This window comes from Anarhichas minor, unplaced genomic scaffold (genome assembly GCF_050575085.1).
Source record: "Anarhichas minor isolate MPS153535 unplaced genomic scaffold, ASM5057508v1 ptg000004l, whole genome shotgun sequence".
Lineage (NCBI taxonomy): Eukaryota > Metazoa > Chordata > Actinopteri > Perciformes > Anarhichadidae > Anarhichas > Anarhichas minor.
This window is the reverse complement of record NW_027466450.1, coordinates 10,378,968-10,402,065: the sequence shown is the minus strand read 5'-3', so window position 1 is coordinate 10,402,065 and position 23,098 is coordinate 10,378,968. Positions and strand designations below refer to the sequence as shown.

Sequence of the window (23,098 nt, the reverse complement as noted above, 5' to 3'; positions counted from 1 at the left end):
TTCATCCTCATTTAAAGTCAATGCCAAGCTCTTAAGACGCAAAAACGGACCCTGAAGACACACACTTCTGCACAGGTGTGTGTGTGTGTGTGTGTGTGTGTGTGTGTGTTATCAGACTAAAAGGCTCTTCGATTTGGATTGGATTATTTCTGGGTAATTTTGAAACATGATGAGAGAAAGCCCTCAATGCTGCCCTGATGCCCCACAGCAGCATCACTGACATTTACACCGCCAGACAGACCTTCTGTGAACCAGACATAAGATCCCCAACCAGCACGCACACACACACACACACACACACACACACACACATAATCTTTTAGCTAAGGCATTGGGAATGTTGGCACAAATACGCACCCACATAGTGAAAGCCCGATGAGAGAGCGGTGTGCAGAGGTGACAGCTGCCACTGGAGTGGCTGATGTGTTGTTGGTGGCAATAAAAACAAAGCTTGCGTGGTGCAGCACAGGGATTTACATACAATTCCTCCACGTTGAGAAGTGTTTTGTGTTTGTGCAGGTCAAGTTACGTCATTTTGCTAATCCTCTGATATTAAAACTCCGATGCAGAAGTCAAGTATCTCGAAAATGTAGTTTGCCAAAGTTAATTGTTATTCTTTATCGTTTGGCAGCGGTAAATAACTTCATGTGGAAACCTTGAGATATATAATGCTATGAAATAGAACAGTGGGAGAGAACTAGTGCCTAAATGAAGTTATAGTCCACTAATCTTGTCCTGCAGACTTTTTCCAATGACGTCATCTCTCATTTGTTGAACCACAGTTAATATGCCTCTTTTAATGATCTATAATGAACTGGATGAGTGTTGAATGAACCGGGAAATGTTGGGATTAGCAATTTTCCATTTGGTCTCTCTAAGCCATGAACAGACCCTGACGTCCTCTGTTGTAATCAGACAGTCTGGGATGGACATATGGGATAATTTACTAAACTGTATATCGGTTTCATTACCCTCTGACATGATGTATATGGCGCATTACATTTATGTATTTCATCAGTGTTATACTGGTGGTTGAATGAGAAGGCCAAAAATATTCTCCTCTTTTCTCTGTTTACTAGATGTAAAAAGTCAAATGTGAACTTAGAATTTATTTGATCTCCAATGATTTTGTGCCGTTGTACGTTTCATGTTTCAACCCTGATTTCGAGAGCATGTTTTGATTTATTGGCATAATTAAGATTGACGTTTTGAGTCATGCTGGCTGTGCTGCTCGATTGATGGCGAAGTCGGTCCGCCACTTTTCTCCAAACGTAGATATCTCAAAAACGTTTTTGATGGATTGCCATGAAACTCAAACCTTTCATGTATCGCCATCAACAGGACAACGTTTTAATTTATCGTGACTTAATAGTTGCAAAACTAATGAGCTTCATCCTCAAGCTTTACTTTGTGTTTTTTTTTCTTCTCTTTAGCCGATGTTAGCATGTTAACGGGCTAAACTCTGATGGTGAACGTGGTCAACATTAGTCAACAGCCTTTCAACTTATTACATACCAGCACAAAATATATCAAATAACTGCATCAGTGCAAGTCTATGAAATTGTACTTACAAAAGAAGTTCCATACTCTTTGGGTCCTGATGGTTCAATTCAGAATCACTTGTCTCAAACTTTAATCGGATATCAGCCCAAATAAAAAAAATAAAAAAAGTATCCTCAGTCATAGTCAGTTACTGCATAATAAAACTCAAATACCAAGCCATTTTTGCCATACATCTTTATTAATGTATACATTATGTACAATAATAAGTTATATATACAGTTATACTTTGTTTCTGTGATGAGTTTGTGTGTGTGTTTCTATATGCTCTATACTGTATGTGCTACTGAGGTAAGTAATCCATGTTTGGCTTCTGCATATCATCCTATCAGCATAATATATCTGTCAGAGAAGATTTCGCTCGTCTGACACAAGGGTTTGGGTCCAAACAATTTCAATTCAATGCACCTATTTAATTATTTACAAAAGATCACAACAATAACTAATTCAACTTGGATTTTGATGAAGGCAACTCTGCTCGAAGAAGGTAGTTTTTTTTTTTTTTTAAAGCAAAGAGAATTTAAATACATGCTTGATGAACATGCACACTAATTAATATAGAGTACTGGAGACCAGCCCCAGAGTTTGCAAGGTAAAATATGAACAAACGACTATTTGAAAAAGAACTTGGCAGCGGGCGTTGTGTTTGATTCGGTGCAGAGCGGTTGTGGGATGTTACGCTGACAACATCAGACTTCAGATAAAGATCAGTCCTATTTCTGAGAAAAGGGATCAAAGTATGTCTTGGCAATGCTTGTTAAAGTTAGACTTTGGAGCTTACTGCTGAGTTTTGAAGTCAAACTGCTAGAGACGGCGAGCCGATAACCTATAGGTTCTTACCCATTATCAACACAACTACTAACATGGCTCACATGGGCTTCAATGTGGCGCTCCTCACAATGTTTAAACTCGATGCTTATCGGAGCCACCCTCATTTTCTGCACGTACAACACTTAACCGTCTTCAGCTGCTTTTAGGAGGTGGACAACCCGCCCAACTGCATATTGTTCTCATTTGCCATATTGGTCCCATAGGGGAGAGGGGAGCTTAAATCCTGTCTGAGCATGACCGCAAAAGCTGAGTAAGGTCAGACGTTATGGGACGACCGGAGCGCTGCTTCCACCACGACGGGCCTCATTCTTGCACCGTTCACTGTGGAGCAACCCCGGGGGCAGTTAGCCATGCCTCTGCCATGGCATCTCTTTTTTTTTTCTTTTTTTATGCAGGGTTTTTACAGCGTTTCCACTGGGCTTTCAGTGGTTAAGTGGCCCTAAATGCTTAATTGGGTGCTGGAAATCACAGGCACTTTGCACCCGCTCTGTAAACCACAACACTTCAGACTATTGGGGGCCCGGGGTGCCACACGCCAAATAATTAGGGCTGGCGGCAACACTAGACCGCAGCATTGGGGTAAAAGGGTAATAAGGGGGGAGAGGAAGAATTATGAGGGGGGTCACAGAGTGGGTCAATGGAAGTAGTTGGTGTTAGAGCATGCTGGTTTTTGTGTGTGTTAATGTTGGGGAAAGTGGATTTAGGAGGAATGTGAGTAGCAGAGTAATTCTGTATTCATGCATTGATTCGGATTAACATTTGGATTCATTTATTTTCTGTATAGCAATATGTGTGTGTGATCTTAGTGATGTTTTACCATTTCCAGCTGGACATAATGATTGCATTTTAAATAGGGAACTCATATCTGCTGTCTGTCCACTATGATGACAGCACAGCCAAAGGCACGGTCACAGAATGAATGTTAACTGATGCTGCGGTCCTAGCAGGTCGCTTTCTTTATGCTGCCACAAACATCTACTGAAGATGTTTGCCTTGATCAGAAGGTTCAGTGAGAGGACAACTAATCAGGCAAATTCATTCCTTCCGCTTATAATGCGGCATGCCTTCAAGAAAGGCACTTAATTGGCACTTCTCCAGTGGAGCTCTATCACCACCCCATTGCATCTTTTCACATGATTCTTTTTAACTGCATACAAAATTTTGTATAAAAACTTTTGGGGAAAAAGGCAGCAAAAGCTGTGATTGTGTTGCGTCCAGCGCACACTTAATCTAACTATTTTTTCTTTTTGTGCAAATTCTTTAGCCGTTGAGACAGACAAACATCTGATGAAATTGAAACTATTTGATTATTTGAGTCTTTCAGAGGAGAAAATATCTGAATTAGAAAACTAGAGAATAATCTCAATCATTAGGCTGATTTGTGTCTTTCTTCAACTCTTGCACTTTGGAAAGACGGAACATTGAGGCCATGCAAAGTAATTCAGATTACTCGCTTCGTGACAGAGAAAACCCGTAATAGGAAAGAAAGGATTGTGCACTGGGAGGTCCACTGACATTCTTCATGTGATGGGGCGTAAGGTGTATACTGTATATGTGCTGTCCTCTTCGTCAGAGCAGTATCTGTCCTTACATACATGTATATACTGTAAGGCATCCAAGTCTCTCAAGTCTCTGCTCCATCACATCATGTTTAGACGCTGGCGCAGCGCTGGGACGGAGATTGGCCCGGGGATGGACAGACCAACTGGCTGTGAAAACTGCTGTTGCCCTGCCGTCCAGCCGCCGCCTTCATCTCACCGCTTCCCAAAACGTCCGAGCAGAGCGACTCCACGGCGTCGAGCCTCTCGATCTGCACTAAGCGGGTCAGGAGGTCGGGGATGCTGTAACCCGCCGTGCTCACTCTCTCGAAGAGCTGTAGGCCGTCGCTCATGCCGCCGATCTCGTCGCGCTTCAGCCCGAAGCTCTCGGCCAGATGCCTCCACGTCTTCACCACGGCCGCCTCGCTGCTGTAGGAGGAGCTCAGCATGCGGCTGGCCTTCTCCAGACAGTCGAAAGGAAGCTCTGTGGGGCTCAGGCCTGGAGAGGGACAGGAGTGTTAGTTTTTCAGTCACATCAAGATTGAGATAAAATGTCCTTTTTTTAGCCTTGCTACTGGTTTGGCTGTATGGATTGATCGTCTCTCCACTTTGGTATCACAACAAGTATTGAATGGATTGCACAAATATTCAAAGTCTCCAGAGGATATCTTAGTGACTTTTTTTTTTTTTTTGTGACTAAATACTTGCAAAACTCTAATTATGAAGTTAGCATGCTTAACATGCTAAACTGAGATGGTTAGATTGATTTCATTGTTAAAAAATAAGCCTGCAGAGAGAGGTAATGACTGCTTTTGAGAGCAGTTTCACTTCCAAAAGCGTTTTTCTTGAAAACGACGATATCATTTCTCACTTCACTTCGCGTCATCGTCAGCAGTTCATCTGAAGCGAAATACTCCCACAGTGTTGACAGAAATCCATTCTTGATTACAAAGCTTGGTAAGATGGATATTTTCATCGGCGTGAGAGAGACCTACCCTCTGTCACATTGCAGGCTCTGCCATACAGATCCAGGATCTTTTTCCTTCGGCTCTGAAGCATCTGTGTTAAAAAAAACATTATGATGTGATTTCCAGATGAAACTCAACTGAGGATCTGTTCACAATCATATCTTTTACTCATGCGACATCTTTAAAAGCTTCATCTTCTTACCCCCGGGGTTTTATTGTTGTTGTTGATTGCGTTCACACTGCTGATGTGGTTGGTGCTGGCGATGTGGTTGACATTGCCGATGTGGTTGGGACTCTGGATGTTATTGGCCGGTCCGGCTGACATGGTGGGGGCCCCGTTGCAGGATCTGTCCCGCTCCAAGAGGCCCAGAGAGAGCAGGCAGAGGTCGGGCTTGTTTCCCAGGTTGACGAGGCACAGGTTGGGATTGTTGGTGTCGGCCGATGCCTGCTTGTCAGACGCCGCCTCCTCGTCACTGTCAATGCTACGGCTCAACAGCTGCTCGTTCTCTGATGATGCATCATTTTCACTGCACACAGAAAAAACACAGAGATATTTGAATATATTTACTTGTGCACATACTCATTTGTATTCCATTAAACACTTTTTACACACACACTGTTTTCTATCATACTAATTATAATTACATAATTAAATGGTGTGAGTGACACCTAATGCACACAGGATGACTCGTGTCTTCCTGTGTGCATTACTGTACCTTTGTCAAATGAAAATGAGCTGTCGTTGCCATAGCTGCTGATGTTTCTAAGCCGTCCCTGTGATTGACTGAAATAAACCCTGCGTTTTACAACATGATACCATGTAATATCATTTGATTACCCGGCCTCTCTCTCTCTCTCTCCCGATGCCTGCTCTGGATTTTCTACCGAAAGCACCTTGTTGACAGAGATGCTCACAGAATGCCATTGTTTCGCAGTCCCACGCTTTTTTTTTTACCAGCGTGCACACAAAATGGCATTGTTTCCCGGACATCTAACACCCACTCTGGCAGCTTAAGCAGTGAGTTAGCACATCCTCTGGCACGCTGCTATACCACACTGTTTACTGCTATTGATGCTGAGGTGTGTGTGTGTGTGTGTGTGTGTGTGTGTGTGTGTGTGTGTGTGTGTGTATGTGTGTGTGTGTGTGTGTCCGTGTCCATTCCATGTATTGGATCAGCGTATCAATCTAAGCATGTTCACTACGGGCACTGTAACATTTGAGCACAATGGCTCACTGTAGATTTGTGTGCAATATGCTCTCCTGTATTCCCTCACTTCCCTCTGCGCACTAGCCACTTCTTCTCATAAAGCAGCATTGTCTGCACATGACGGACGAGAAGTAGGCGGAAAGGCGAAGGTGAGAAAACTGTTGTTCTTTTGTTGTCTGCCATGATGTGCTTTGACCTGGTGGTGGTTTTAGGCAAAACCAGAAATGAATAGCCCTATCCATGTCAACAACTACCCCCTCTGTCCTGTGTTTGTTAGGCTTCAGGGCTCATCTATGCTACCCCCCCCCCCCCCCCACACACACACACACACACACACCTCACCACCCAAACCCACCTCTCTGCCTGCTCCAAAACCACATAATGGCGCTCTGCTTCATAAAAAAAAAAAAAGCAACTGAACTTGCTTTTTTACATGCCACACACACACACACACACACACACACACACACACACACACACACACACACACACACACACATTCATACATATACCTAGATACAGCAAAACAGAGGCCAGCAGCTACAGCGTTCCTGCTGCTGTGACTTGTTCTGTGGTGGCCAAATTACAGGCAGATGCTGAAAAAATGATAAAAGCTCCTCTCTGTTGTGTAACAGCCTCTGTGACGCCACAAACAAACACACACACACACACACACACACACACACACATATATACACTCACAATGGATACTCAAGATGACGACACAGTGGTCTATATAAGTGGTGAATATAAAGTGTTCTACAGCATATTTCCTATATATTAAGTACATGCAGAGCTATGAAGCAGAACAGACACATACACCTAACTGATGAATCAGCACAAAATGATGCATACATATACACAGTAATTGTAGACACGCATACCCTTAATATAATTAAGCTAAACATGGTAGCCGCTCTACCTTTGTAGACACATAATGATCCTCGCCTCACTCATTACCTTTAGCAACATGCCTTCATGGTAATCATTACAGGTTCATGGACTCCATTGGGAAGCTTGTTTTGTGTCGTTCATGTTTTGTCCACTCAGCATAGCTCAGCTCATAACATGCTGGATGCCAGTTTGTCTGCTCTTAGTTTGTTCAACCGAAGAGTAGCGGTGTGGCGAAGTTGTTTTGTAAATGAGATGTGTCTCTCACCTTTTCACCGTCTTCTGAGGAGGAGCTTTTAGTTTGTCAAACTCGTCTTTCTCTGAGTAGATCACCACGTTGTCTAAGAGAGAAAGGGAGAAGATAAAAAGGTTTATAGGTGTGTTTTACTCTCACAAATACAGAAAAGTCAGTAGTAATAAGATCTCATTGGATGTTGGTGTAACACGCCATTGTTTCAAGGAAGGAATGCCACATTATACCCAAACTTCTACAGAGGTCTTGGATTAGTGTTGATTTCCTGCAAGACTCTTTTGCTGAACAGCGGCCAACGTGGCCATAACTGGCAATTACAGAAGAATAGCAAATAGACTTTTCCCTAACTTCCAAGATTTTATTTCTTCTTTCAAAAGTGAAATAGTCTCTCTTTAATTGTTTGTGAATGTACACATTAATGTACACAAGTTTGACAAATACATACATTTATTGAAATACAAGTGCTGCATGGTGGGTTACAGTAATGCAAAATTTAAGATCTTGAATTCAGAAAATGTCAAATCAGATTTTGGGGGCTCTTGTCTTTATCGCAAAGTAAGACCTGATTAAACCTACATGTTTTAACAGATGCTGGCATGAGTTGAAGTACACTAAAGAAAACAGGTTCCTGATGCTATAAAGGACGTATACCTTTAACAGAGGAACTGCAGTCAGAGCGATGTATAAAATGATTACAGAGACTATTATGTTAAATTACACTTACACCATGGATACTGAAGGGGATAGACAGCGTAATGAGTGAATACCTAAGTGGAACAAATGCTTTGTGTGTGTGTGTGTGTGTGTGAGGAAAGAGAGAGAGAGTTTGTTTCTGTTTAAGTGTCTGTCAGCCTGATTAACTCAGTGTCGACATGAGTGACAGCTAGCTCCGGTAGAGCTCCGAGCAATGGGCTTATCTTCCAAAATACACACTGCATTCACACACACACACAAAACAGTAAGTAACAATGCAGGCATTTTTTTGTCATACCATAACTACTCTATCAGTTTTCTTTCGTTTTTTTTAGCTATTACATTATTAAGTCCACAACCTCATTGTACCACATAATGTGTCTGCGACCACAGATACAGTGTGTGTGAGTGTGTGCGTGTGTGTTTGCATCCACACCACATGTAAGTGGTTAGTCAGTCAGTCTGGGAGTGAAATTGAACAGAGCATCATTGTCAGGAGAAATGGCGCCTAAAGCAACGTATGGCTTTTGCTTTGGAAGCTTCGCATTCCATCATGATGCACTCATCATACTGCAGGTCCTTTGATCACACACACACACACACGCACTTGCATTTGCATACGTTATATTACAAATCCTAAATATGCACAGGCATACTGGACTGACACGCAGAGCCAACACTGTTAACATTTAGATGTGATTCGGGTAGTTTGATTACATATTGCATGTAGACTTCATCAGCAGTGGATGTTGTAGGGCAGATCCTAACATGAAGTCAGAGTTCAAGTGTTCCATAATTCATACAAAAGTACAATTCTGAAGGGAGCACTTTTTTTCAGTGTGAAATTGTTGCTCGTTCACAGATAACATGCAGCGTTTGGGCTTACCGCAAAAGCCAGACATACAGTTACCTGAATCAGTGTTACAGAGGACTTTGCAGCAGGATTGAGCAAAATTACAGTCTACTCTAATCACTGCTGGGTGGTATCTGTTCATGCCTCAACTGACTGATAAGTAAATTGTGTTCTTTGTCACTTTGACTATTTTGGAGTCATTTCATAGTTGTTACTATAATTATGGCTTTGTGTGTCTTTGTACTGTTCAGAACGTATTTTAAGTAGCTGGAGATTAAACTGCATCTGTTATTTATTGAGTATATATTTTGTAGGGTCTCTTTAAGTGGACCCGTGCAATGTGTGCTAGAGAAGTTTATGGAAACATGGACATTGTGTTTATTTTTACAGATATGAAAACAGAGAATTTTAGTGAGGAAATAGCAGATGGTCTGCACATAAACAGTCACGGAATGGCTGTATGTTCATGCTTTACTTGGTTTCTGCATTTTGTCTTTTTACTCTTTGAATTGCAAAAGAAACACATTATAGTTTGTACTCTATATGATCTCAATAATGTAACTACAGCTACTTTTTATTCTCAAGTACTTTTGGCTTTTACCGCTCACCCTTGATTTAAAAATGAAAAATAATTATAGTTTCTAAAAATGTTCATGTGCAGTTTTCTCAAAGATAAAAGTGTAATTATTGGCACTATTGCTTCACTTAGTCTGGAGCTCAAACAGTGAGTGTTTTTGAGTATTACATATATGCGTTTTTGGCGTTTAGATAACATCACTTGTTTTCATGAACCCTGATCAAAGCCCTTATCGTGGTGGCCATGCGTATGGCCAAAAATGTGGATAATGTTAGAATCATGTATACAAGGATATTAACAACAAGATTGGGTATAAAATCAAAAACCAGGATAAGGCTCATGACCCAGGATACTAGCGTGCATGTAAACAAGAAACCCAATTATGAGGACAGAATACAGATGGGAGGTAAGTCAGTTTGTGAGCGAGACCAAACAGGAAGTCATTAAGAAGCTTAAATGCTGCGTGAGCTCATCAATTATGAAATGTGTGTGTGTGTGTGTGTGTGTGTGTGTGTGTGTGTCATGTCTCACCAGGGACGTCTTTCTTGTCTTCCTGTTTGTTGGTCTGAGCTTCCACCGCTTTCACAACTTGTCCGGAACAACATGCTGTAGACGAGCACACACAGGGAACGTCACACACAGATGCCAACCTTTAACATGAGAGTGTGTGTGTGTGTGTGTGTGTGTGTCAGTCTCACCCTGACTACTCGGTTTGGCCTTCAGGATGTAAAACATAATGATGAGTACGATGGCGATGGCCATGATGAAAATGGTTGACATTGCGATAATGAGAGCCGTTGCTAGGTGACCTTGTCCGTTGGAATCTGAAACATTGGAGGAAATGATGTAAAGTAGTATTAATGATTTAAGTGTGTGAGGGTGTGTGTGTGTGTGTGTGTGTGTGTGTGTGTGTGTGAGAAAGAGACAACATGTAAAGAAATTGATAGTTATAGACAGATGAAACTTACATATTTCTGTCAGTGTTTATTTGTGTTTACCTTTATGTAGATGAGGGAACACAGTAGTGCTGCCAGGGTCAATAATAGGTTTTTCTTTTGGCCTGCTGGTTGCCATGCCTGTGAAACATACACAGACACATAGCTGCCTTAGCTACTATCACAGGGCTAACACACAGCAATCATGGTTAAAGGAATAGTTTGAAATATGCTTATTCACTTTCCTGTCATGAGTATGATGAGAAGATCAATACAACTCTTATATTATCAGCTAAACATCAAAGTACTGCCAGCAGCTGGTTAGCTTAGCTTAGCACAAAGACTGGAAACAGCTAGCTAAATATGGATTAAACATGTAAATGACTTAACTTTAGGGGTTCTTGTGGGCAGATTTAGCTACTTTAAAACTGAGCCAGGCTAGCTGTTTCACCCAGTTTCCAGTCTTTGTGCTAAGCTAAGCTAATCAGCCGCTGATTACCATGCAGTTATATCAATCTTCTCATTAGGAAGGTAAACTATTAACTATTTCAGAAAATGTTAAACTATTCCTTTAAAGTTGGATGAACGATGCACCACTTTCTTCCAGAGATGACAGAATACAACAGAAAAGAGAAGTACCAGAAATACTGTCAGGCTTGGACATTTGTCACTGGCAGAGGCAACATGCCATCTGTCACTGGTTTACGGCATGTTAGCTTTGGCATTGCATTTTATTGACTTTTTTATTCCCCCCTCAATACTGTTCCATGACATCATTTTGTAATAGAGGAAGCTCTCTGTCCAAATGTCTTGCTCGTTCTTCCCCTCTGTCTCTTTTTCTGGATTATTCATCGACTGTTTTCCCTCGTTCCTAATGGAGCTGTAAACTCCTGACGGCTCATGATTAATCGGTCTTTTATTTCACCAAGTTGATACACACTGTAGAACTCTTTGGCATGTGCCCTGATGCTTCCCGTGGCCTCAGCACCTCATGTCATCACACACACACACACACACACACACACACACACATCAGTGCCCTGTGGTTGCAGACATTAACTCTGAGTGTGTGTTTACACTCTGGATAAGGATATGAGCTTGAACTGGAATTTTGTTTAGCGTCTTGCGGTTTGGTCTCTTGATCATGTCTCTCAGCCTGAATTCACACTGCAAAATGATAATTCTGACGGGCAATCTGGGTACTCAGGACCAGACACACTGAGAGGAAAATATTTTTAAAAAAAAGATATCAAAGCATTTTTGTTTGAGGTAAGATTGTGAGCAGGAATGAGGCGAAGGTTAGCTTCTAATAATAGCTGTCTGTAGACACGTGAAAGAATAATAAGATTACAGTTTCTGATGTCTCTCGATGGTGAGATAAGTATTAATGTGTGTTGGTGCCTGTTTGGAAAATGGCAGCAAAAGTCAAAAGGTGACGGTGAAAATTGAACGACAGACTCGTATGGTCTGCCTGCCAAAGAGTAGCATCAGCGCAAGCAGTAACACGCTAATCATCTTTCTTTCTTTCACATACCCACTAAAGTTTTAATTATCACACACAGAGCGAGGCAGGAGCCAGGGTAATTTACAGATTACATGGCGAGTGTCAGCCTGCCTTCACCCTGAGCAAGTAGAACTCCCAGTCTTCAGCTCCTTTTTGTATTTACTGTATTTATTTAATTAAAATGTACCACAGGCGGACTTGACAGAAATGGAGAATGCTCTCTGTGATTTAATCTTTTATCCAAACTAATCAAACTTCTTTGAGAAAACCATAGACTACTGCATTTACAACTTGTGTTAAAAGTTTTAAAGTTATAATTGTTTTTTTAATATTTCTTATTGTCTGTTTTGCATCTCCTTATCATCTCTTATCATTGATCATAAAACAACAGCAATTACTCCTTTGTCAAGTTATTCTCCATTTTCACATAATAAGTTGTGCATTTATTATTTTCTAATATTTTCTAACAAATACAACTCTGTAAGCAAGCACAAATACCCCAAAAAGTATCTCAATACATAGTGAAAATCCTTAACGGACATACAGGTAGCCTTTATGAAAGAGGTATCAGTCTTCTCATCTAACTCTCAGTAGGGATGTAAGCGTAGATCCCCAAATGTCCAACTATTCTTTTAAAACAAAAAGCTTTAATGTTGAAATCGTGTCAGCGCAAAAATAATTGCAAAACACAAATAAGTTTCAATCTGAATATAAAGGGAAATTACTAGAGATATAATTCTATCTTTCTTTTTTGCACAGTGTCATTCAATCACTCATTTCTATGCCTTGGAGAAACAATTAGGTTGCTGTTGAAAAGCAAGTGTTTATTCATATACACACACACACACACACACACACACACACACACACACACACACACACACACATGCATATTCCTGCTCCTACTTCACACCCTCTCCTCTGCAGGCCCAGGCTGCTTTTTGTTTTTTTTTATCTTTCATAACATACTCATTAAATATGACACAATAACAATACCATTCATTTCCGTCCTCTTCAATTACACTCAAAGTGGTTTTTGAGCAATTATGGGCCCATAAATATCATTCCCATTGGAGTATGTATCAGTGAGGGAACAAAGACACTATTCACATCCCCTTTTATCAGACCAATGTGATCTATTTGTCACATGTGGACAAACCCACAGAGGGCAGGACGGTGAGAATATCCACCTCCAACTCTGCAATAAATACTCATCTTGACCAAGTATCGAAAATTGCTTAAATGTCTTGAAAGTCTATGAATCTTACCGCCACTGAAAGATTATTTTCAGTTTGAGAACGATTTCATTTTGAGACAGATCTTCTAACTAAATGTTCTTGATAAAACGTACATTTGTTTTGTCCGTGAAGACCGTTATCTGTATCTGATTATGTTCTAATGGATTGAAGTCTAATCTCCTTCTCATTTTCATGGTGGTGTTAACTATATCTAAGGCTTTTTGTATCATTATAAAGGACACAAGAGGACATTTAATTACATTTAAGAATTATCTTTCTCTATTTTCCAGAGTGTCCTAAAAAGATTTAGAGTTTCAAACTAACTGACTTCATAACATAGATGTAAAGGTAGTGCAGATGCCTGGGAAGAAGACGGCAGGACGCTACGAGAGATGAATTAAAGTAAACCGATGACCTTAAAGTTATTAATGCAATTTAAAATGAAAAAATTATTTTTATTTGTAATCAACATTAGCGATAACCTCAAAGGAGACACTGTGGTGATTGACAATGTATTCAGATTTAGCATGAGGAAATGTAAAATACTGTAAAATAAACTATAATGCTGAACTGAATTTCAATAATGTAATCTGACAATCTGACCCTTTTGCTTTCTGCAGCTTCACGGGGAACAGAATCACACTGCATCATCTGGTTGCAATATTCCTGTATGTGTTACCACCACAGTCAACTATACAATCTGCAAAATATCAGAAACTTATTTTTCGCTTGACTGCCACTCGACAACATTCACGCTTTTTTTTTTTTTTTTTTGCAACTGTGAGGAAATGTTTATGAACTGCGGAGGCTGATAGTGAATGCGAGACAGAAAAAACGTCTAGTAAATATTATCGTCGAGAGATGTGTTCGCAGCAACAGATGGCGCCGTGCATGCGCACGCACATAGATGCTTGTGTCAGGTATGCAGGGTAATCAGTGAGGCTAATGGATAAGCTGCCAAACCTCCTTCTGGAGCCAGAAAATATGGATGCAAAAAGGGGAAGTTGGGGTTGTTCGACTCCTTCGTGTCCATCGGCGAGGCCTGCTGACTGAGGAGGACAGTGACCAGAGGCTCCGGGAGAACTAACTACAACTTCTGACCTCCGATTGTTCCCCCAAACTAACTCCAGGCTTTCAACATCTGCTTTTGCACAGCATGCCCCCTTTTTTATTTCCTTTCATTTAGACAGAAAACTTTAATGCTCGGTAGCTTTGAATCCAACGGAAACCAGGTCCGTGTTAGGACAGAGAAAGCTGTCGAGATAAAATGTTGAAAAAAGAAAAAAGGGGGAATTCATAGTTGAAAAGAGAATAAAAGGTTGTTGGGACGAAAGGCTGGAAGTGAGCGGAAGGAAGGGGAGGGAGAAATTAAACTGTGAAGAGGTTGGTCTTACATTCTTTGGTGTTGCGTGGTGCGTTCTGGCAGGAATGGCAAACCATCCCGTAGAGGTTCCTGGGTCTGTTTTCCAGCATGTAATACCTGGGAGACACAAAGTACATGAGTATAAACCAGCAACTTGTCAGACTATATAATTAGGCTACACTAGACCTGGTTAAACTTACTGGAGAAAAGATAGCTGAAGGAATATTTTAAAATTCTTCAAGCACTATTTGCAAGCACAGCAGGTGTGTATACAATGCGTGGCTTCCTTGTAGACATACTGTACCTACACGCTGCGTAAGTATGGGGAAGCAGCTGAGGTTAAAAGTTTGCCTCGGCGAAGAAATGTACATAATTGATGCCCTGAAGGCACTAAAGATGGCTTGGTACATAATATCGCCCTGAATCATGAAGAGTCTATTAGAGGAAAGAAGAGAGGGAGTCGAGTCTGTGACTGACTGGTGGTATTAAATCATTTAGGCTTGAGAACACGAGCAGTATTTACATAATGTGTGCGGCATGCAGGTAATTAATCTGATGCCTTCATATATCTGGATATGGTCAGAGAAACCGGTTCAATCTCGTGCTCTTGGTCACTTCAGCGGCACAAGAAGATGAGAATGATTTAGTTGATTTGTTTGCTGGTGATTGATTTAGGATTTCTACCATTCGACGTTAGTCACTGTTTCGACCACAAACAACTACAAATGCTAAAAAGATTTTTATGAAGATAAGCAAACATCATCAGAGTAATATATGATGAGTACATTATTTGTAAATGATCCACAGAGAATTAACTCAGCCTGTACTCTAAAGTATTACTCTAAATGGTTGTTCATGTTATTAAATCATATGCAAAAGGTCTGCTTAATCTTTGTAGATGTTTTTATACCTTAGTTGTATTAAACCCTTACAAAAGACTTAAACTAGAGGATGGATAGCAAACGTGCACAAGCTACAACGCAATGAATTACTAATACACTACCTCTCACATTGTATCGATTAGTTATAGTAACATTTAAAACAAGAATTGAGTTAATAGTTTGTTGTACCCAGATGAAAAGCATTAACAAAAGATTCAGACTATGTGTCTTCATCTTCATGAGCCCTTACAAATATTACATTTGCAATTTAATTAAGTCTGTGAACTCATTGCTTGATGATGGCTCAAAAACATGAATTATTTTAAAGTGCTACTGAAGTTTCTTCCAAGGAAACCAGCAGATAGACATGTCTGTCACAACAGACTCGTTCTCATTCTGCTCAAGGTCTTTTTCTCTGCTGAGATACAGACTTTAACTGAACTTTATTGCTACTGTTCAGGCATGTTCAGTTCTGCTTCTAACAGGCATTGACTACAACAGCCATACATGCAGTACGGCACATACAGTACAGATGCAGACTTCGACGTGACCAAACTCAGTGTTCCTGAGCAAAAACAAAAACTTCCTGTGAAAAGAAGACTCGGAGCCAAGACAAGCAAAAAGGTAGCGGGACAACATCCAGAGTGATGACGGGAGGAGGAGAATCATGAATCTCTCATATTTATGCCAATTCCTTCAAGATATCTACTGCCCACATTCAATCATAGATATCGGATGAAGTATGGTTCAGAAAAATAATAAGAAATACAAATAAATAAGAAATAATACAAAGAATACACTCAATATCGGAGAGGTGCAGCGGACCTCGCCCACGGCTAACCACCTAGCCAAACCCGCCGGACCAAAAGCCACCGTACTGCCGCAGGCCGGAGAAGGAGGAGAGCCGCGATGGAAGCTAAGCTAACTCAGCTACGACCTGAGGCTACTCCACTACCCAGCCTACTCCTGGCTATCCCAGTGGCGGGAGGTCGGTGACTTTTGAGCCCACATCTTTACAGAAACCGGGCTTCATCATGACATCCCGGATAAAGCAGCACCTAATGGGCGAACCGCAGGACAGAGCACAGGACTCCGGCGGGAAAAGAGGAGGCGGACTCTGTGATAACAGCATGATGCTTGGTGCTCAAACATATTGAATGCTGATGGACAATGTTTTCCTGATGTCGAGTTTTTGATGTTAAGTGTTCCAAGAAATGCAGCAGTGCACCAAGAGAAAAAAGGCTATTGGCAAGTAAACGTAGATGTAAAAGTTTCAAATGGCTTTGTTTTATGAGGAAGGAAATGCATTCACCACCATTTTCTTAAACAGAAACTTGGTTTGGGCACCTTTAAGCAAGGCAGTGAACATGCATTCTGCTTCAGTGGCACTTCTTTTTCAATTGTGTAGTAAATGCCTGCTATCGTTTTGTTTTTAAGTTGTATAATGCAACTTAAATTCAAATGGGTTGTGAATCTTGTGCAGTTTGTGTCGTTTACCCTAGTAAACAGGGTCCACATTCAGCGTCGCTGTCCGGAGTTCCCGCTACGCGAACAGTGGCTTTGTAGAGCGCGTCGCAGTCTTTGTGCCGTCTGCAGATCTCATACTTCCCTTTGGAATATTTCCCATGTGGACACGACACACAGGCAAAGTCCTCATCCTTCACACCGTAGCCACAGGTCTGCAAAACACACACACACACACTCAAACATTAGGTTCATATTTCTCTCCAATAGTTCGTTTGATATAATGTAAATTGAAATGAACTCAACAGCCTTTAGATCAATAAGATACACACATTCAAAAAAGCACACACACACACACACATCTGTTTCTATCCTTGACATTGCTGGTTTGAGATGACAAAAGAGAGAATTGATTGGTCACAGAGGCAACATTATGTGTGTGTGTGTGTGTGTGTGTGTGTGTGTGTGCGTGTGTGTGTGTGTGTATACAGCTTCCCATGCCTTGTAGTGTTTAAGATGACCAACCCATCATTCTGTCATCATCGATCTCCCATCTCCGCAAGTTAATTTCTCACATTGGGAGGCCAAACAGGCCACATACACACACACACACACACACACACAAAAACATACTCTGTGTTTTGATCCCTCGCTTTCATCTTTCGTTTCCCTCTTACTTTCATCCGTCTATTCAAACAAGCCTATGCCTCTTAGCTTTGGGGTACAGCAGACTGACTCTCAGAGAAATCTAATATTCCTTCCCTTCTGTTTGACGTCCGTAGGTCTCAGCGTGACTGTTTGATATTAAACTTTGCTGAGCCATCGGCAGGATCTAGTCGCTTTTGGTTAACATTCGCTTTGGATCTTTTTTATGACACAGGATCGCCATGGTTCAGCTTCTGTTTGTTCTCTAAAAGCCGCTCTGATTGAAAAGTTCTTTCCTTTCAAAGCTAGAATAAGGGAGGTAAAAAAACAACTAGAATTGACAACAATCAGGGAATATTTTGGCTTTTTTTGCCTTTATTTTGAAAGTTGACAGGGATGGTAAAGAAGGGAAATGGGGGTGATGAAATGCAACAAAAGTCCCGGGCAAATTTGAGCCGCTGCATGTTACGAATCTTAAAGCCACCAGGCCATAAGGTCCCCCCAGGGAGATTTCACACACTATGCAAGCTGACTCGAAACTTCAATGCCGAGTCCTCACGTCGCCATGCCTTTCATCACTCACTAAAAGTTAAGGAAATATAAGTTTCTTTCCACTGTGTATCTTCATGTAAACTAAGATGGAAATGTAATCCAGCTACATCACACACAATCTGGATACAAGATTCCCTTTAAAAGCCTCCTTGGATGTCTTGTGTGATGTCTGTGTGTGTAAGTGTGTACTTTCTGAAGTCTCTGTTGTGAGGATGAACCCTGTGGTTATCCCATGATTAAAAGGGTGTCAAGAAACACACACACACACAGATGCACATAAAGCTGAGGGGAACAAAATAAAACATGAATTACAGACACCCAGAGGATCAGACAGGCAGGAAAGAGTGCAAAGGGGACTCTCATCTCGCTGATTAAACTTCTTTCATTGCCATGAAATTCACAGATGGCCGTGTCTCCGTAAGGATGAACTATAATAACGTTGATGATCCCTTAATTTGTCATTCAGCAGCATCTTGAGGTAATATAGATAAGAAAATCTGAGAATACTGCTGCACCCAAATAAATGACAGAGTCTATAACTCATCTTGTTCAGCCTTGAGTGCCGCCGCCTCTCTTAAGAAGGTGTGGCACCCCGGAGTGCCAACTGAAGCGTTAACCTGCTCTCTGTTTTCTTTGGCCGTCGGCAGACTGACTGACGGAGGCTGAAGCGCTATGTGACTACTGCAAGTCATTCACTGTAATGCATGCCTTCACATCGAAGTCAGCGAGAGCAATAAACCATGAGCAATTGTTCACTTCAATTTAGGCACTCTTCACTGTGCAGCTATGTGTGCGCTTCTGTGTGTGTGTGTGTGTGTGTGTGTGTGTGTGTGTGTGTGTGTGTGTGTGTGTGTATGTGTATGTATTGTGGGTGGTCTGAACAAAAATGACGCAAAGGTTCACAAAGTCAGCTTTCACGCTATTTATCAATTTTGTATGGTTACAATTTGAAATGGCAGCTTTATCCCGCTCCCAATTTATTGCAGCGGCTGATTCTAATATGTACTTAAAAACGTATAGGTGCATGAAAAAGACACTTAATTATAGAGACAAACCAATGGTTTTCATGCATGTGTGTGTGTGTGTGTGTGTGTGCGTGTGTGCGTCTCTCTCTCTCGCTCTCTCTCACCATATGCGGCTCTTGTCCTGGTTGACACTGAGGGCAGGCCTGGCAACTGTTACTGGTCTGATTGAAGAATTCGTACTCTCCACAGCTGGAATACTCCGCACCAGCAAACATACAACACAACTGGAGGGACAGAGGGGAGGACAGACAGGGGGAGGCCAGAGAGAAAGACAGACGGGGAAAGTGAGACTCTTGCATGACATATGAACAACATTTTGCATGTATTAAAACAAACATGCTACTAGCTCCATGGAATAATGGAACTGAGGGTTGTAAGTCTCCATTTGTGAATTCATTATTGTAGATATTGATTTATTTTTGCATATGTTGTAATATTGAACTAAGTATTTATGTTGTCAAAACTAAATCAAACATATATATATACAGATAAATACATTCAAGACTTTTATTTGAAATCTGAAAAATGTGGTTCTATACAGTCTTTTATTAACAAGGATTTTGAACTATTGTTTATTAGTTGTTGTTTTTAACCATTTCAATGACTTCTCAGCTGACTTTAATTAATCTGTAGACTATGTATTTGATACATGGTATTTGATTAAGTAATTTGTCTTAAGGATGTCAAAAAAGACAAACACCAAACACAAGTTCTCAGTAATGCCTGAGATAATGCTTACTTGTCTGACCAACAATGCGGATACCAACAATCATTAATCCTCTTAATAAAAAAACCTTCAAATAAACTGGAGAAAAAAATGTTTGTACCTCCATTTTTGTAATTGGGCATACCTCTGCTAAGGGATTTAAATACAGCAAGTTGGACCAAAACGATTCACAGTGCAACAGCAGCCGAGATAAATGCCTGCAGTAGATGATGGCTGATTTAAATAGTGAAACCAACTGGAAAAGAATCAACATCAACATTTTAATTGTCAAAAAGCAACAAACGCCAAATTTCCAGACTTCTTCATCTTTGTTACTCAGATTAGTGGAGATCATTGTTGACTGTGTGTGAGTGTGAGAGAGTTTGCACAATACCAGTGTTTGCGTGTGTGTCTATGTACTGTATGGGTACATTGTGTGTGTGTGTCATTGTGGTTCACTGTAATAAGTAGCAGTTGGTATTCATAGTTTTACCAGCACACTTTGTTCTTTTCCAAACAAACTAACTGACTTTTAAAAAATCATCTGCAGTCCAGAAAATGATCGCAAAGAAAATGTGTGCATGACTAACTCCCTCCGTCTTCTCTCTGTTGTTTCAATAACATCTCCCTCTTTTCTCTCTTCCTCATAATGATCTCATGACAGCAGACGCAAGACGCTGTTTGAGTAAATATACAACTGCACGCTGCCTGTGTGTTTGTGTATCACAGGATGGAGCACAATCCTCTGTGGCCAAGTTATCGGTTTGTAATTTGTACCAGATTTAAAACACACTGACCTTTACCTCACACACCTGATGTACAGTTAGTGCAAATCGGCACGCCGAAAGCAAAAACAGTTGTACGACATCATCCGCCAATCATCTTTATCAGTGTGTCGCACATTTATGGGTCACTGTGGGTGTTTTTGCAAGCATTGTGTGCATTGTTCTTTCTCTGGCAATTTGTGCAACTGCGCACGGAGCAGCACTTTGTTTGGCTCTGAAGAAACGGCAGTAATGATCTTCTTCTGCACATCGTTCCACAGCTGGAAGGAAGACAACTTCCCACAGTATTCTCTGCAGGGCAACAAGCTATCCCACAATGCTTTGGGAGGATATTTAGTCAGGTCTTTCAAACATTGGAGCGTTCATCTCTGCACATTCATCACAGAGGATCCAGTGGGTCCTCATTGTTATTCCTCACACAACTACAATTTGGCAGGAATGCTGTTGAATTGTAAACTACACGGAGTGTTTACCAAAACCAGTGGTGGAGGAAGTATCCAGATCATTTACATAAGTAAAAGTACTAACACCACACTTTGTACTGCACATGCTACTTATGTAAAAGTATGTGAAGTATTATTTGAAAGGGTTAGGGTTAGGTAAAAATGTACTGAAAGTATCAAAAGTAAAATAACTCAATACAGAAAAAGCCCCTCTGAGTGTTATACTATCATATAATTAGACTGTTATTACTCATGTATTAATCTGTCAGCAGAATTTTACTGAAGTTGGTTGAGGTGGATTGGCTGCCAGCAAAGATTATGTTTAATATAGATTAATCTGCTGATTATTTTCTTGATTGATTCATCAGTTGTGTGGTTTCTCAAACATAAGAAAATAGAGAGAAATGTCGTGTTCAAAGTGACATTAGTTATCAAAAGCACGTTAATTCATTTATTGATATTTGACTGTTAGTTAATCAGCTCAGCCCAAATTGTATATACTGTTGGTGGTTAGATATTTGTTGGTAGATATTTTATGCATCATATTTTAAAAGTCCTCTTTTGTTTTGTATGTTAAGTCTTAGTTTGTAAAGTAAGTACTGACTGTAGATAAATGTAGTGCAGACAAAAGGACAATATTTCCCTCTAAAAGCTAATGGAGTAGAAATAGTCTCCACCACTGACTGAAAGCGCATTGTCCTTTGACACATCGATAACTCTAGCGCGTCGTCTCTGTGTGTGCTATTGTGCAATATGACGCCGCCAGCACACTTCTCTCTGTCAGCCATTTCTCATCGTTCTACATATTCCTCAAAGGTGTAGTCTCTCTATATATATAGTAAGTGATTTTAAAATGTGTAGTAATACATTTCTGATGCCACTATTCGGTGGCGTAGTAAATTGACACCGTCCTAAATGTCTCCTCCTCGTTGACGAAGTGCTCCAGTGTCAGCCTGCATGTGCTCACAGTGACTGACGAGAATAGAACAGAGAACAGGAGAGAGGGAGGGCAAGGTGGAGGAGCCTGTCGGGAACTCTGCCAGTGGGTTTCAACATCATAACAGAGAATCTCGAGATTCCCAGTCAGATTATAAAGATATCTGCTCTCAGTATAACTAATTGGTACAAGTGCTGCAATGTTGTGCAAGCAGCTGGCACATAACAATGAGTGTCTGCATGACGCAGTGCCAAGTGTGGAGTGGATTGTGGCTGCGATCCCTACCGATGGGCTAATACGAGTTTCTGAGGACACCAGAAATACGATGATGGCTTCGGCGTTATGCTGCTGCCTGACAGTATTTTGAAAGAGTGCAAGGAGACGAAAAAGGATGTGAAGCAGAGGCATAACAGATAGACAGGAAGAGACGAGTGAAAGCTGAGAAAAGGAGGAGGAAAGAGGAAGGACCACGGAGGGGAAAGTGATGAATTAATGAAAATAAAGTTAAAGGTAATATGAAATTGGTTTGAGATTAGAACTGAAGAAAGACACGGGTAAATGAATTAAATAGAATTAAAGGAGGAGGATTAGGGAAAATGAAGATGAAACAAAGTCAAAGACTTACCAACAATGAGGACAGAAAGATGGACTTCTTCTGAACTCTCCTCTCTGACATTTTCGCTTCTTCTTCCTGGAGACGAGAGAAAAGACAAAGAGAAATGATTGTAAAGCAAATGTTTTCTGTAATCAGTCTTCTGCACCAAACTTCACGTACAAAACAACAAAGTCGGAAATCGAAGCGGTCCTGCCAACAGTAGTGTTGTCAGTGGGCATCGTGTGTGTGTGTGTCTGTGTGTGTGTGTGTGTGTGTGTGTGTGGCCCAGATGAGTTCACTGTCCTGTTGCCATCACGTCATCGCCCATAAACATGTAATAGCAACAGAACAGCCGTGGCATTCCTCTGGCTCATAACTGCCAGCACACATCAACGTTGGCTAACCTCTGCTTCAATAAAGGATTGTGATATCACTTCATTATTATCTGCCTGTGTCTTTGCTATGTCTCTCTCGGCTAACGTTTATGGCAAAACCCTGAACTTAGTGGAAACGCCAGTAAAAACAGCTTTCAAGTCTGGTTTCACACCAGCTAACAACTCCATTGCAGTTCCACCAAAATGAGGCTGAAGTAAAAACAAACATTTAGTAAATAGCTGAGACTCTGTTTTAAATCCTCCACACACACAGTGTCT

At 40.9% G+C, this 23,098-nt stretch overlaps 1 protein-coding gene across 1 annotated transcript; it reads right to left on the bottom strand.

Moving 5' to 3' along the window:
- Nucleotides 1-4,042: 4,042 nt before the first annotated feature.
- On the bottom strand, nucleotides 4,043-22,526 carry edar (ectodysplasin A receptor). The gene is made up of 11 exons (XM_076104071.1): nucleotides 22,476-22,526; nucleotides 19,084-19,203; nucleotides 16,791-16,972; nucleotides 14,444-14,529; nucleotides 10,371-10,448; nucleotides 10,071-10,196; nucleotides 9,904-9,978; nucleotides 7,265-7,337; nucleotides 5,100-5,424; nucleotides 4,925-4,988; nucleotides 4,043-4,428 (listed from the first exon to the last, which is right to left on the bottom strand). The coding sequence occupies exons 1-11, from the start codon at nucleotides 22,524-22,526 to the stop codon at nucleotides 4,043-4,045; spliced, it is 1,566 nt and encodes a 521-aa protein (XP_075960186.1).
- Between the last annotated feature and the right edge of the window lie 572 nt (nucleotides 22,527-23,098).